The 16,592-nt window shown below is 47.5% G+C and overlaps 1 protein-coding gene across 3 annotated transcripts in view; it reads left to right on the forward strand.

Annotated features, from left to right (window-relative positions):
- CSAD (cysteine sulfinic acid decarboxylase) overlaps positions 1 to 8,942 on the forward strand; it is a 52,403-nt gene extending 43,461 nt beyond the window's left edge. For all 3 annotated transcript variants that reach the window (XM_083355010.1, XM_083355009.1, XM_083355011.1), the window contains exons 14-15: positions 6,078 to 6,167; positions 7,844 to 8,942. In XM_083355010.1, the coding sequence (XP_083211136.1) occupies positions 6,078 to 6,167; positions 7,844 to 8,017 (264 nt within the window). In that variant the 3' untranslated portion in view covers positions 8,018 to 8,942. The remainder of the gene's footprint in view (positions 1 to 6,077; positions 6,168 to 7,843) is intronic.
- The last annotated feature ends 7,650 nt before the right edge of the window (positions 8,943 to 16,592 follow it).

Genomic DNA, 16,592 nt, shown 5'->3' on the forward strand with positions numbered 1-16,592 from the left:
TGCTGGCAGCTCAGGTGGCTCAACTGCAAGCTCAGGTACATGCTGCACCCCCACCCAGGAGGAAATGTCAGATAGCTATGCCGGATAAATTTGCTGGCAATCCAGAACTGTTTCCTGCCTTCCTGGGACAATGCCAGCTTTTTATCAGCGTGAGAGCAGCTGATTTCCCCACTGACCGGGATAAGGTGGGATTCGTGTTAAGCCGTCTGTCGGGAGATGCAGCTCGTTGGGGCACGCCTTTGCTGGCACAACCTAGCCCTTTGTTGGATAACTTTGGGGGGTTTTGTGACCATATGCGCCTCATGTACGAGGACCCAATTAAGGCGCAGACCGCCACCCGACGCCTGAAAGCTTTGAGGCAGGGTCAGCGCCCCCTACAGGCCTATATCAGCGATTTCCGGCTGCTTAGCCAGGATTCCGCCTGGAATGAGGCTGCGCTCGTGGATGCCTTCCAGGATGGCTTGTCGGAGGAGATGTTGGATGAGCTGGCCCGCGTGGACATTCCCTCAGACCTGAATGGGCTGATCCATCTTTGTCTGCGGATCGATGCCCGGCTGCAGCAGCGAAAGAGTCGCCGTGCCACCCCACAGACCCCTGCCGCTCCTGTTGAGCATGAGCCCCCAGTCCAGAGGGAGGAGCCAATGGAGCTGGGTGCCGCCAGGTCCCGTCTATCGGTGACGGAAATGGACAGACGACGATCGGGGGGGTTGTGTTTTTACTGTGGGGACCCTGGACATTTGGCTGCTTCTTGCCCGAAGAAGCGTCAGCGGGCATCAGTGACCAAGCCGGCCCCGAGAAAGTCCCCTGCTTTGCTGTCGGGAAACGGCCCGAGCCCGATCTAGACGGTGTGATAGATCGGGCGACCCACAACGACCACGCCGAGCGACGCCGTTCCGACGGTGCCTGTGAACCTCCACGGCATTTGATTTTGGAGGCACGACTGATCCTTCCTGGCAAGCCAGAGGGGATTCCGGTCCATGCCTTAATTGACTCTGGGGCTACCACTAACTTTATGGACTCGGCCTTCATGGCCAAATGGGCTGTTCCCCAGTGTCCGGTGGATCCGCCCATGCTAGTGGAGACCATCGATGGTCGAGTGCTCCTGTCCGGGCCTATTACGGCCGCCACGCAACCAGTCTGTATGGCCATCAGTTCCCATGTGGAGGCCATCCAGTTCTACATCACTTCGGATCTGCACTTCCCCGTGGTCTTGGGACTGGCGTGGCTCCGGGCGCATGATCCACAGATCTATTGGTCTCAGAACTTGGTTACCTTCCCAAGCTTGCAGTGCGTGGACCACACCCGCCATATCTGTGCCGGCCAGGTGGAGGGTTCCCCAGGGGTTTCCTTGCCTCCCGAACTGTCCGACTTTGCTGACGTGTTCAGTGAGTCAGAGGCGGACCAATTACCCCCGCACAGGCCCTACGACTGCTCCATTGATCTAGTCCCTGATGCGCCTCTCCCAGTAGGGCGATTGTACTCCATGTCGGAGCCCGAGTTGGCTGCATTGCGGGACTTCCTGACAAAGAATTTGGCTCGTGGTTTCATCCGGCCCTCGTCCTCGCCAGTGTCTGCGCCTGTGCTTTTCGTCAAAAAGAAGTCGGGCGAGTTACGGCTTTGCTGTGACTACCGGAAACTCAACGCCATCACGGTGCGTAACCGCTACCCGCTGCCCCTCATCCCCGAGCTCTTGGACCGACTCCGGGAGGCTAAGATCTTCACGAAACTGGACCTGCGTGGAGCTTACAACCTCGTCAGGGTTCGGCCGGGTGATGAGTGGAAGACGGCGTTTGGTACTCGCTATGGACATTTCGAGTACACGGTGATGCCGTTTGGCCTGACCAACGCCCCCGCTGTGTTTCAGCATTTTATGAACGACATCTTTCGAGATCTGTTGGACCAGTTTGTCGTGATTTACCTGGACGACATCCTGATTTACTCCCCGTCGCGTGAAGCGCATCATCAGCATCTCCGTCAGGTCCTGCAGTGCCTCCGGAAACATCGGCTGTTTGCCAAGTTGGAGAAGTGCCAGTTCTACCAGGTGACCATCGATTTCTTGGGTCACCGCATTTCTCCTGAGGGCATCGCCATGGAACCGAGTAAAGTTGAGTCGTTGCAGAGTTGGCAACCCCCGCGTCGCGTGAAGGATGTTCAGCGACTTCTTGGATTTGCCAACTACTATCGAACATTCATCCCTGGCTTTGCTGCCTTGACAGCCCCCCTTACCCGGCTCCTGCAGAAGAAGACTCGGTTCCAGTGGAACGCCCCCGAACAACAGGCGTTCCAAGCTTTGAAGGACGCCTTCATGAAGGAGCCCATCTTGAAGCATCCTGACCCGCAACGGCCGTTTGTCGTGGAGGCGGACGCCTCCGACATTGCCATTGGGGCCGTGTTACTCCAGGCAGCGACGCCCAGCGGTACCCTTTTCCCTTGCGCGTATCACTCTCGGAAATTGAATCCCTCGGAGCGCAACTATACCATCTGGGAGAAGGAGCTGCTGGCCATCAAAGCGGCGTTCGAGGCTTGGAGGCATCATCTGGAGGGGGCGCGGCATCAAATCGAGGTCCGGACGGACCACAAGAATCTGGAAAGCCTGCAGACCGCTCGGAATTTGAACCAACGCCAGATCTGGTGGTCCCTCTTCTTTGCGAGGTTTGACTTCCGGGTGCGGTACATACCAAGCGGGCACAACCAGAGAGCGGATGCTCTGTCCAGGAAGCCCGAGTACACCAGAGTGGAAGACAAGCTTCCGCCCAGGACAGTGATCCCCGTCGAGTTTTTTGCTGCGGTGCGGGAGCCGGAGGATATACGGGCTCGGATCCGGGAGGCGCAGCAGCAGGAGGCGTGGGTGGCTCAGCGGAAGGAAGAGGTGGGGCCAGATTCGCCTTGGTCGGTCACGGATGGACTCCTGTATTATCGTGACCGGCTCTATGTTCCAGGAGGGCCACTCAGGGGACTCGTCCTCAGCCAGTGTCATGATAACCCGGCTGCGGGGCATTTTGGTCTGTTCAAGACTCTGAACCTGGTCACCCGTACCTTCTGGTGGCCCCGAGTCCGACACGATGTCCAGTCTTATGTCACCTCCTGCGTTCCATGCAGGCAGGCCAAGTCAGCGACAGGGGCCCCGCCTGGTTTACTGCAGCCTTTGCCAACACCCAAGAGACCCTGGGGGGCTGTGTCCATGGACTTTCTGACGGATCTACCTCCATCCTCCGGCTTCACGACAGTGTTTGTGGTGGTGGACATGTTGACCAAGATGGCGCACTTCATCCCCTGTCGCGGCTTACCGTCAGCTCGCGCCACTAGTCGCATGTTCATCCAACAGGTGTTCCGGCTGCACGGCCTTCCTGATAGAGTCGTCTCTGATAGGGGGGCTCAGTTTACAGCCCGTTTCTGGCAGGAGTTGATGCGGGCGTTGGACATTAAGTTTTGCCTCTCGTCCGCGCATCATCCTCAGACCGACGGGGGTACCGAGAAGGTCATCGGCATCTTAGAGCAGTATCTGCGCTGCTACGTTAACCTGCAGCAGGACAATTGGGTGGACTATTTGGCCATAGCCGAGTTTGCCTTTAACAACTCGCAGCACACCTCCACGCAGATGACACCATTCTTGGCCAACGTGGGTTATCACCCCCGGTTTTTCCCCCTTTCTCCTGTGGACTCACCGGAGCCGGCAGCGAACGAATTCATGGCGGAGTTACAGGCGATCCATCGGCTGGTGCGACGGCAGCTGGAGAAGGCCAAGGCCGACTACAAGAGGTTCGCCGATCGGTCGAGAAGGGATACGCCTCCACTATCGGTGGGGGATCGGGTCTGGCTGTCCACCAGGAACCTACCATCCACTCGGCCGGTGAGGAAGCTGGACCACCGTTACCTTGGACCGTTCCCAGTCGAGGCCGTCATCAATCCGGTCGCCTATCGTTTAACTCTGCCACGTTCCCTGCGCGTGCATCCCGTCTTCCATCGGTCCTTGTTGGTCCCCGAACAACCGGCTTGTCCACTTCGCCAAGCGGAACCTCCCCCATCAGGACCTCGTGATGGAGGCAGCACCCCCGAGTATGAGGTCGCCAGCATCCGGGATTCCCGCTGGCTGAAAGGTCGCTTCCAGTACCTGATCGAGTGGAAAGGGTATGGGCCGGAGGACTTCACATGGGAAGACGCGACCGCCGTTCATGCCCCTGCGTTGGTGACAGCGTTTCACGATCAATTCCCATCCCGACCGCATCCGGATCGGCAGCCCCGGGGGAAGGGCCCTGCGGTGCGGGATAGTGTTATGACTCAGGGCCAGCCGGTGGGTCCGGCAGCCGGTTCAGATGTATCGGATGACTCAGATGAGGGGGAGGAAGAGGGTGTGGAAGACGAACCGGCTGATGATGGCTTGGAGGCTTTGCAGAGCCCTCAGCCGGGGACCTCTTCTCAGCTGCGTGAGCCCGATAGTGCGGAGGATGATGACCCACAGCTGGCCCTGTTCAAGGACGCCCGACGCAGGAGGCAGTCGAGCAGGAACAAACAAAGAAAGGCTGTGGGACTCCTCGGGAGGAGGCACAGGGAGACCACGCCCTGAACTCTAGATAAAAGGAGTGTTTGGGGAGGGGCTGGTTGCTGAAAGCAACCCTTCCGCTTGAGGAGTCAAGTTCCTGTGTTTTTGTTTCTTGTTCTGTTAATTGACTATTAAATCTTGGCAAACGCTTTTCAGCCTTGGACGCTCTCCAGTCTCTTCTGTTTGAATAGGGGTTTGCCTTACTACAAGGCCGGAAGAGGGCTGGTTCAGAACAAAGACAAGGGCTAAGTACTATGCGCAAATTTCGTGTTGGTTATCAACTTTGAAAGCCTTGACCCATCCGACCCTACTCAAGAAGGGAAGAAGACCAACTTACAAAGAACTTTTAGATAGCAGGGGAGAACCCAAAACACGACAAGATCTGGCTCAACAAGGGTTTCAATTGGAGTGGTGGGCCTACCTGCAGATCCAGTCAAGGTATAAGAAGGATAAGGAAGGAAGGGGTATTTATCTGAATCTGCAGGAATTAGATAAGATTCTGCTGGGTCTGGAGAAAGGGATGATATCTAAAAGTGTTATAAATTGCTGCTAACTAGGGTAGTAGGGGAGGAGGTGGTAAAAGATGCGATGATTGCCTGGGGGAAGAATTTTGGTTATGCACTTCCACTTGAGAAATGGGAAGAGATTTGGTGGACTAATATGAGGCTGGTGGTTTCCACGTCATATAAGGAGAACATATACAAAATGCTTTATAGATGGCATCTCCCTCCGGCTAGACTTTCCAAAATGTTCCCCGGATTGTCGGCCGATTGTTGGAAGTATGGTAAAGGGATTGGCACATACTATCACTTATGGTGGACATGTCCGGAAGTGGTTAGATATTGGATGAGGATCCAAAAATGGATAGAGGAAATCACAGGGTGTTTAGTTGATCTTAAACCAGAGACGTATCTGCTTGGCTCCAGGCCTGGAAATATTAAGAAGGATATATGGTATTTGGTTTTACATATCTTAACGGCGGCAAGGATGGGGTATGCTCAATTTTGGACTTCAAATCATACCCCGCCAGATGAAGTTATAATTAGGAGAATACTTGATTGTGCAGAAGCAGACACATTGACCAAGAAGTTGAAGGGTAAAGAAGAGACACCAGCATTTCTATCATGGAATAAATGGTATATTTGGATGGATAAAAGATTAAAGAAATGAGGGTGGCTTGGAGGTTGGTCAAAAATGAAGTGATATAGTCTTTGTTAATGAATAAGCTTTGGAGTTGGATGGTTATAAGAGACTTAATGAGTGGAATATAATTGTTAGTTTAGAAGTAGATATAATGTGAAATTTTTGAAATGGTTTTCAATTTTTCAATTTCTTTTTTTTTGGTATATTGTAAATGTTTTTTTTTGGTCTTTGTCGGTGTATGGTGTGTTTTTAACACGAAATGTAAATAAAGATTTATTTTAAAAAAAAAGAAAGTTGCTTCCTACTGCACAAAGGTTACAGAGAAGAAACATCATTTCACATGCTTCCCTTTTAGGGTTTCTTATTTCTTTTCTTTTCTTTTTTTCTTTTTCAGCCAGAATTCATCAATCTCTGTTTTTGGTATGTACCTCCCAGTCTGCAAGGGCAGGAAGGCCGCACTGATTACTGGGTGAAACTGGAGAAGGTAAGTTTTGGCCTCTTTGGAATAGGAAATGAGAGCAGGAAAATCCCTCTGGAGGCTCCTGGGTTGTAAAATAAGTGCAAAGCAGAGTTCACACATTTCTGGATCCAGCATTCATTAGAAATGAGGAAAGCTCGTTCAGGATGAATGGACATGAGCACATTTGTTGCTTGCCTAATCATAAAGCGGCAGTCGATATAGGAATGGCTAATTCCTGCCTTTGGGCCCCACGGAAAAGAAAGACAAGGCAAAACGTGGCCCATTTGTGTTATGATGCCTTATGTCCATCAGTGTTATGGGGCTAGAAGTCCAATTATCTCTAACAGCTGGCTGTTTGGCTATTCTGGCTTGTTATGGTGGGTTTATAGCTTAAACCCACATGCAATCCAAGGTTAGGAACTGCTTCTGTAATGCTCAGTTTCCCAGTGTCAGAAGAGGACGCAGACTAAGGAAATCTGGAGGGATCAGCAGCACCCATTGGTCACTGGCCTTGTTTCCACAGCATGCTCAATCAGGGGTAAGAGGAGTGGATGAGAGGAGCGTGGAACGTGAAGGAGGGGTTAGCATTCCAAATCCAATTTGGCTCCAGTCAGTTGAGGATATAGGTAATCCTTAATCCTTGACTTATAGCCATTCGCTTAGTGGCCATTCAAAGTTACAAGGGCACTGGGGAAAAAGTGACTTAGGACCCTATTTCACACTTACAACCCTTGCAGCATCCGCAAGATCAGGTGATCAGAATTTGGATGCTTGGCAATGGAGTCATATTATGACCATTGCAGTGTCCTGGGGTCAATGTGATCCTCTTTTGCGATCCTTCTGACAAGCAAAGTCAACAGGGAAGCCGGATTCACTTAACAACCAGGTTACTAACTTATCAACTGCAGTGATTCACTTAACAGTGGCAAGAGAAGTCATAAAATGGGGCAAAACTCACTTAACCAAGGTCTCACTTAGCAACATACATTTTGGGGTCAGTTGTGGTCATTAAGTCAAGGACTACCTGCTGTTTTTATTTATGGTGGTTCATGAGATATCATTTACCATTAATTCCAAAGATGATTTTTTTTATCAGGCTAATGTGAATGCGTGTTGCCCGAGCCACAATTAAGAAGTTTTGACTTGGGTTAGGAGTTTATTGGCTCAAGGGTAATATGGGGAAAGGTCGTGAAGAATAAATGAATCTTTGAGATATGGTTTTGACAGATTTTCATATAAACATTTACCATGTACATCAAGAGGGAAGCCTAAGTAGCCATCATTGGTAAAAAATTGCACACAAGTACCTGGTTTGATTCCACATTTGAAAGCCATTTTTAGAACTTGTCTGTGAACAAAATTTCATTAAGGGTAGGAGGGGGGAATATGAGCAACATGGTGGCCTAGAGGTGGAGCTCTCACCCCACAATCAGGAGGCTGTGAGTTCGATCATAGCTGGTGACAGATATTTCTCTCTCTGGGTACAAAGAGAAAATATCTGCTGTGAACTCCGCCTAGGCATCAGGAAGGGCACCCGGCCAGTAAATGCTCAGCTTCATTCAGTTGCCCCAACTTCACCCCAATGCAAGGTATTACAAGGTCAATAAAAGAAAATAAAAGGTGTGGTGGGGAATATTTTATACCGTATACTGTACATACAACCAGTTTCTGAGAGGTTTTATTTGTTTTTCCTTGAATAGGTAGCTCCACTTATTAAAGAGCGGATGATGAAGAAAGGTTCCATGATGGTGGGCTATCAGCCACTTGGTAAAAAGGTGAACTTTTTCCGCCAGGTGGTCACCAATCCAGCAGTCACCAGAGATGACCTGGATTTCTTCCTTGATGAAATTGAGAGGCTTGGCAGAGATCTTTAGATCATGTGTCAAAGTTGTGCTTAGCTGTACAATACAGATTGGAAGAGTTACGTATGTGATTCAGAAGCAGACACCACCTTACTTCCAATCATCATACACTACTGTTGAAATGGCTTGGAAGCTAGACTTCTCCAAGCATGCACAGGGACTCATGAGTAGCTGCCACTAGCATGGTGTGTTTGATGCTATTAAACCATTTTACAAACACGTTGTGAAGATGTAACAGTACTTTCCCCCCTCCCCCATTGTTATCTATTTCTGTAATTGTGGGTGTATTCTAAAATTAAATCAAATGTAATGCTTTAATTTCTTCACTGCCTTCTGCAAAAAAACAAGGAAAGCCTAAGACTATCAGATGTGGACTCCAAAATCCAACATTACTAAGTAGCAGCAAATAGCTACAGACTACTCAATCTCTTTGCTGCCAGCTAGTAGCTTAAAATTTTGCAATTCACAATTGGTAGCATTCAGGAAATTGTAACTTCCTAGTGATTATTAATTCTGGCTTCATCTCAGTGCTTTCTCACGGGTATCTGGTATATGTTTCAGTAGCCGTTCTCATCCTGAAGAGGAGCAGAAAGAAAGAAAAATGATTGATGCTGTTGTAAAGGGTTAGCAGAGCAAGAATATATGTGCATTTTACTTACCTTCCTATGTATTTAAATGTACTGCTTTTATAAAATGTCACCATTTTATACATGGCAGCGTTAGAAACAGTAGAGTCTCTGCCTCCAAACAGCATTAAATCATTTCTGTTTTTTAAAATGTTGTTTTGCTTGAGATATTAAATGATCCCTTTTATTCTTAAAAATTGTAAAAACAAACATAGGATAAACACGGATCTAGAATTTACAGAAGCAAAGACAATAAACAGGACAGAAACCCTACAGCCAATATAATGTATGCAATGAATCATTAAAGTGAATTTTAAAATCATGATCAACAAGGCATGGACATTTATTTAAACTACAATCTAAATTAAAAGTTTAAGCCTTAAACTGAAAGAACTAGTTTACTTTTGTCCAGAGTTAACATGCGCTGCAATGAGTACAGCTAGCCCTTCACTTACAACCATTTAACAACCATTCACTTACAACTGCACTGAAAACCTGACTTATGACTAGTCGTTACACTTGTGACGACTGCAAGCATCCCTACAATGACATGATCAAAATTTGGGTTCTTGGACTTCCGGTAGTGCTGCCACGCTGAATGGCGGCGTTTCAGAAGCCGCCCGACCTTGGGAAGCATTAGAGCGCTTGGAGACAGCGAAAATCAGCTGTCCCGTGGTGCCGAAGTCTCCCCCTCAGGAGAAGAGGGAGAGACGAGCCTGTCTGGGTAGAGGTAGAGCTCCCTGTGAATTCCTCAACTACTTTGGGGGTTAATGGGGTGAGCTCCCTTGGAGCCCAGGCTTTCTCCACTCCCAGGACGCTTTCGTTCCTTAAAGGAGCGGAACTAGATGCGACAACTACATCTGCTGCTTAGACGGGACTGTGAGTATTTTTTCTTTGAGAAGCAGGCAAAGCGAAACAGGAGGATTTGAATTTTCAAGTTGGATTTTAACTTTAACTCAGATTCATTATCTTCTTCAAGTTTTAAGCTGATGGAAACGGAGTAAAAATGGTGCTGGAATGTTGCTTTCTTGTATGAATGACAGCCTTGGAAAGTTGCTATATTTTGCAACATAGCATGAGATACAATTTGCAATTGATTCTAACCAGTACCGGATTTTGTGTATTTGAGAGTTTGCCTTTTTTTTTTTTACTAAAGGATAAGGAACTTTGGGAGGAAAACTTTTATTTTTTTCTCCCTTCCCCCTTTTTTTTCTTTTTCTTTTTTTTTTTGGAACTTTGATTCTGCTAGAAGAAAGAGGAAATCGAAACCTAAGAGATGGCTGCAAGGCGTGGGGGAGGCCCTACAATTTCTAAAAGTGCAATTTCTTCACCTGTACCACAAGCTGCAGGGCAAACTACAATGAAACCTACAGCACAACCACCTTCCCCACCACCACCTGCATTTACACTGGCAGACATTCAGCAAGTTGTGATGCAATCAACGCAAGTATTACAGCAAGAAATAAAGGAAACAAAGGAAGAATTTGTTAATCAAAACAAGCAGATGAGGGAGGATATAGTGCTTGCATTTCAGGGCTTGGCTGCACACATTGAACGTCTGGGTGTTCGTGTGGATTCAGTTATGGAGTATGTTGAGAATTTGGAAAATAAAATTATCAGTGCTGAACAGAAAGCAGACAGAGTAGAGGTTAAAATTGACAGAACAGAAGATGAAGTCACCATTTCACAATATAGAGACATGGAGTTTGCATTGCATATAAGAGGTTTGAAAGAGAACCCTAAAGAAGATTTGGAATGGGAAGTGGCGCAAGCAGTGGCTCCTGTCTTGAAATATGAACCTGAAGAATTAGTTAAAGATATGGATAAGACATTTAGGGTTAATTCCTGGATTGCCAGACAGAAAATTTTACCTAGAGATGTAGTGATTTACTTCTCCAGGAGATCAACTAGAAACGCAATCATCCAGGCTTTTTACTGGGAAAGATTCCAAATTGCAGGCCAAGATATTATAATTTTAAAGGAGATACCCCCAAAAATTCTTAGAAAAAGGAAAGACTTCACCTTTCTGTCTGACGAGCTTAAGAAGCGACAAATTCAGTTTAGATGGGAAATACCCATTGGAATTGTGGTGAATTATGCAGGGACGAGGTATAGGTTGAATACAGTTTTAAAAGCAAAAGATTTTTATACTAAGGTCCTTAAAGCAGGCTCACCACCGTTTCCTCAAGTTAAAAGAACAGAAGTAAGACAAGAAGATAAACAACTGAGTGAAGGGGCAATATTGCCTCTTGAGGAGATGTGGCAGGCTGAGATTATGGAGCAGAGTTTGGCGTTAAAGGAGGACCCGAAAGATCAGAGGATGACTAGGGCTGCATACAAGCGTAAGGAAAAAGAGCAAAAACAGAAACTTGTATCTGGTCTAACTATGCAAGATGCGGCTGTTTCAGAGCCTGTGGGAGGAGCACACCCGAAGAGAGCAACAGGTGATCTTCAGGCCATGTTCCAAAGGCTCCTGGTCACCAGAAATGGTGAAGTTCCTGACATGGAATGTTAATGGCTTAAACTCACCACAGAAAAGAAAGAAAGTATTTTACTATTTGAAACAACATAAAAATGACATTGTTTGCTTACAAGAGACTCATATTGCATTAAAGGACCAAAAGTATTTGGCTAATTCCCAGTTGGGAACACATTTTGCAGCTTTTGCTCCGGACAAGAAGGCTGGAGTGGTCATCTATTTAAGAAAAGATTTTTTGGCTAGATTAAATGAATCGGATAAACAAGGGAGATATGTTAGTATTGAATTGATGTTACAAGGAAAGAAAGTTCTTCTTATTGGATTATATGCTCCAAATCAACAACAGCAAAAGGTTTTTAAATTTTTACATCAAAGACTAATCGAATTGGATTACAAATCTGTCACTGAGCCTTGGTGGTGCAGTGGGCTAATGCCTCCTTAAGTAACACCAGCTGCCTGCAATTAGTGCAGGTTCGCATCCCACCAGGCTCAAGGTTGACTCAGCCTTCCATCCTTCTGAGGTAGGTAAAAGCCTTCCATCCTTCTGAGGTAGGGGTCCCCACCTGCCTCCCTTGCTCACAGCTTGGCAGACACCTTAGTGGAAGCCTGGGAAAGGGCAGCCACTGAGGCTCTTGACCGAGTTGTACCCCTGCGGCCCCTGACCCGGTGCAGATCCCGTCGAGCTCCATGGTTCTCCGCGGAGCTCCGGGAGATGAAGCATCGGAGACGGGGCCTAGAGAGCGGTTGGAGATCCAGCCGATCCGAAACCGACCGATTGCGACTAAGAACCTATACTAGGTCTTATCTCGCTGCGATAAGGGAGGCGAGGTCTAACCACTTCGCCACCCTTATCGCGTCCGCAGATAATCGCCCGGCCGCCCTGTTTAGGGTGACTCACTCCCTCCTGAATCAGGAGGTGAGGGAGGATCCCTTGCAGGGTAGTGCCGAGGAGTTTAACCAGCATCTGTCGGACAAAATCGCTCGGATTCGGACCGGTCTGGACTCTGACTGGGCAGAGTCTGTCGAGCAGGACACAGGAGGTCTTGTCGATATCACCTGGGAGGAGTTTGATTCTGTGACTCCGGAGGAAGTGGACAGGATCATGGGGAGGCTGAGCACCACCACATGTTTATTGGACCCGTGCCCTTCCTGGCTGGTCTATGCAGCCTGGGAGAGGACACGCAGCTGGTTCCAGGCAGTTATATCGGCTTCTTTGAGCGAGGGCAGCTTCCCCGCCATCTTGAAAGAGGCGGTGGTGAGCCTCTCCTCAAGAAGCCTGCCTTGGACCCAGCTGTACTGAACAACTTTCGTCCTGTCTCCAACCTTCGCTTTCTTGCGAAGGTTGTTGAGAGTGTGGTGGCACATCAGCTCCCTCTGGTTCTGGATGAAGCGGATTATCTAGACCCGTACCAATCGGGTTTCAGGCCCGGGTACAGCACGGAGACGGCATTGGTCGCGCTGGTGAATGATCTCTGGAGGGCTTGGGACAGGGGGCATTCCTCTGTTCTGGTCCTATTAGACCTCTCAGCAGCTTTCGATTCCATCGACCATGGTATCTTGCTGCGGCGTCTCAGGGGATTGGGAGTGGGAGGCACGGTTTTACAGTGGTTCTCCTCCTATCTCCAGGGACGCTCGCAGTCGGTGTTGGCAGGAGGGCATAGGTCGACCACGAGGTCTCTCATTTGTGGAGTTCCTCAGGGGTCGGTCCTCTCGCCTCTCCTGTTCAACATCTATATGAAACCGCTGGGTGAGATCATTCGTGGTTTTGGAGTTGGGTATCATCAGTATGCTGATGATACCCAGCTTTTCCTTTCGACCCCAAACCACCCCAGTGATGCCCTCACCGTGATGTCCTGTTGCCTGGAGGCGGTTCGGGTCTGGATGGGGAGGAACAGACTTCAACTCAACCCCGACAAGACCGAGTGGCTTTGCATACCTTCATCCCGGGTTTATTCCACCTCTCGCTATGGGGGGTGAATTATTACCCCCCGTAGATAGGGCTCGCAACTTGGGAGTCCTCCTAGATTCACGGCTCACCCTGGAAGACCACATAGGAGCTGTGACTAGGGGGGCTTTCGCCCAGGTTCGCCTGGTGCGCCAGTTGCGGCCCTATCTAAGCCGGGATGATCTATGCACGGTCACTGATGCACTTGTGACCTCTTGACTAGACTACTGCAACGCTCTCTACATGGGGCTGCCCTTGAGGACCACCCGGAAGCTCCAACTGGTACAGAATGCAGCCGCGAGAGTTGTGTTGGGAGTCTCCCGATACTCCCACGTTACACCTCTGCTCCGCGAGCTGCATTGGTTACCGGTTGCCTTCCGGGTGAGATTCAAGGTACTAGTAATGGTATTCAAAGCCCTACATGGCAGGGGTCCGGAGTACCTGAGGGAACACCTGCTGCCGGCATCGACTTCCCTCCGCCCTGTGCGTTCCCACAGAGAGGGCCTCCTCAGGGTGCCACCGGTCAGAGAATGTCGACTGGTGGCCCCCAGGGGGAGAGCCTTCTCTGTGGGCGCCCCGGAGCTATGGAATCAGCTACCGGTTGAGCTCTGGACAGCGCCCGACCTTCGCTCCTTTCGCCGCGAGCTAAAAACATACTTTTTTGAACAAGCTGGCCTGGCCTGATGAAGGGATTGGGGGGGGGGGTTGTTATGGTTATTTTATTGAGTTTTAAAGATGTATTTTAGTATGTGGGCATTTATTTAATCTTGTTTTAACTTTTGTAATCTGTATTTTTATTCTTGCCCTGTTCACCGCCCTGAGTCCTTCGGGAGAAGGGCGGTATAAAAATAGTATTAAATAAATAAATAAATAAATAAAATGAGGACCCAGATTGTTGGGGGCAATTAAGCTGACTTTGTAATAATGCCGCTTGGGGGGGGGCGAAAGCCCTAATAAGCAGGCATATACATAGAATGAAGGCTACTGCTAAGCTTGTAAGCCGCCCTGAGTCTTCGGAGAAGGGCGGGATATAAATGGAATTAAAATTAAAAAAAATTATGATGGGGGACTGGCAGGGCTTTTTTTCTCATAGAATGCTCAGAACAGAGTTCTGGCACCTTTTTTTGGATGGAACCTTGTAGCATAGGCAAGGTGGGTTGTATGACATGTGTAAGTTCCGGTACCTTTTTCTTTTACAAAAAAAGCACTGGGGACTGGAATGGAGTTTTGGACTCATCTGAAGAAAAGAAGGGATCTTTTAAAAGTCCTTCTAATTATTCGAAACTGCCCAAAGCCTTTTTTGATTTGAAGGAGGATCTGGAGCTAAGAGATGTATGGTGGGAAAGGAATATGAAGGACAGAGATTTTACTTTTTTTTCAGATAGACACAAATCTTTTTCTAGGATTGATTTTATTTTGATTACTACTGATCTTTTCTCTAGGGTTAAGAACGTTAAGATTTTTCCTAGGACATTGTCGGATCATAGTCCTGTTTGGTTGGAGTTTTTTTTTGCTGAAGATGGTAATAGAAGATTCTGGAGATTGAATAAAAACTTATTTACAAATGAGGTGTTCTTGCAGAAATGTAGAGAACATGTGAAAGAATTTTTTGTTATAAATATGCATAAAGGTACATCGATGGGAATGGTTTGGGATACTAGTAAAGCTTACATGAGAGGGGTCTTGATTTATATGAATAATGCTTATAGGCACAAGCAAATGCAAAAACGTAAAGATCTTGAGGAAGAGATTAAATCTAAGGAGAAAGATTTTATTTTGAATCCATTGGATAATAATTTAAGGACCTCGATACATCTATTTTTTTTATTGAAAAGTTTTACAATTTTTAAATACAATGAACTCCCTCCTCCCCCTCCCCTCTCCCCAACCCTCCCCTCCCCTCCCCCCTCCCCGACTTCCCAGAGCTGAATACAGGGTATAATAATACAAACATAAACTAAAATATAGTAACAACAAAAATAAAACATTAAGTTCTATCGGACTTTAACTCTCCATAGTCATAATATTAATAAAGTAACAAATAACTAATCATACATCATAAAAATCCACTACTTATTCAAATGCTAAATGATACTTTTTAGTCCCATATTTATTCTGAATATATTCAATCCATCTTCTCCATTCCACAATATATCTCTGTTGCGATTGATCTTTCAAATATGCCGAAATCTTTGCCATTTCCGCCAAGTTGGAAACTTTCAAAGTCCACTCTTCTATAGTCGGCAATTCCTCCTTCTTCCAGTATTGCGCAACTAAAAGTCTTGCCGCCGTAATTAGATGCAACATCAACTTAGTGTCTATAACAGTAGTATCTGTAATAATACCCAATAAAAACAATTGCGGAGAAAATTTTATCCTTTTCTTAAATATCTTTTGCATATTCCACCAAATTTTAATCCAAAAGGCTTTTTACAAGTCCACCATATATGAAAATATGTTGCATCCTCACAACCACACCTCCAACATTTGGGCTGGCAGTTCGGATACATACTTGCTAATTTTTTAGGGTCTAAGTGCCACCTATAAAACATTTTATAAAAATTCTCTCTTAAATTTTGGGCCTGTGTAAATTTTACATTTCTAACCCAGATCTTTTCCCAAGTGTCCATTGTTATAACTTCTTGAAAATTCTGGGCCCACTTTATCATACAATCTTTAACAAGTTCCGTTTCTGAGTCAATTTCTATCAATGCATTATATATCCTTTTAATATGTGCTTGACCTTGATCTCTAATTTGTTTTACCAAATTTTCATCAGTCATCGAAAAGCCAGCTTTCTGGTCCTCTTTCCATCTTGCCTGTAATTGCCCATACTGAAACCAAGTTTGTACAATCTTTTCTTCTTTTAAAATATTATATGGCTTTAATTGCCATACATTCCTTTCTAGAATTAAAATTTCCTTATATGTAGTCTCATCCTGTTTGAATCCCACATTTATATTTTCTATTGCAGGGGTCGGCAACCTGAAACACTGAAAGAGCCACTTGGAACCGGTTCCCTCAGAAAAAAATCCCCAGGGAGCCGCAAAATGTGCGCGCGCATGTGCGCGTGCACACACATACGCACAACAGGGGGCTTCATTGAAGAGTAGAGCCGCCCTAAGGCGAGACATGCACCGGCCCTGCCCCCATCCAGCTCTGGTATGGACGGCTCTGCCGTCCTGGCTTCTCCTCCCCTTGGAAAAGACTGCTCCGAGGGAGCGGAGGAAGAGGCCGACGGGGAGAAGGAGCTGCTGCAACAAATCTTCCGAGGCTGCTGCTCGGACTTGCCTATCTCAGCTTGCTGCACGAGTTGGGGGTTTTTGTGGGATTTTTGCATGCAGTTTACTTGGGGGGGAGGAGGAGGAAGGGAGGAGCAGCAGCGAGGGGAATAGGGCAGAGAAAGAGTGAACAAAAGGCAGACGAGGAGGGCTCCTCCCTCCCTCTCCAAGGCAAGCTGCCTTCCTCTCCATCCTGCGCCCCCTCTCCCAAAGAGTTTGGCTGGCACTTCCTCCTCCTCCTCCCCTTCCCCATTCC

The sequence above is a fragment of the Vipera ursinii genome, assembly GCF_947247035.1.
Source record: "Vipera ursinii genome assembly, chromosome: 2".
In the NCBI taxonomy this organism is placed as follows: domain Eukaryota; kingdom Metazoa; phylum Chordata; class Lepidosauria; order Squamata; family Viperidae; genus Vipera; species Vipera ursinii.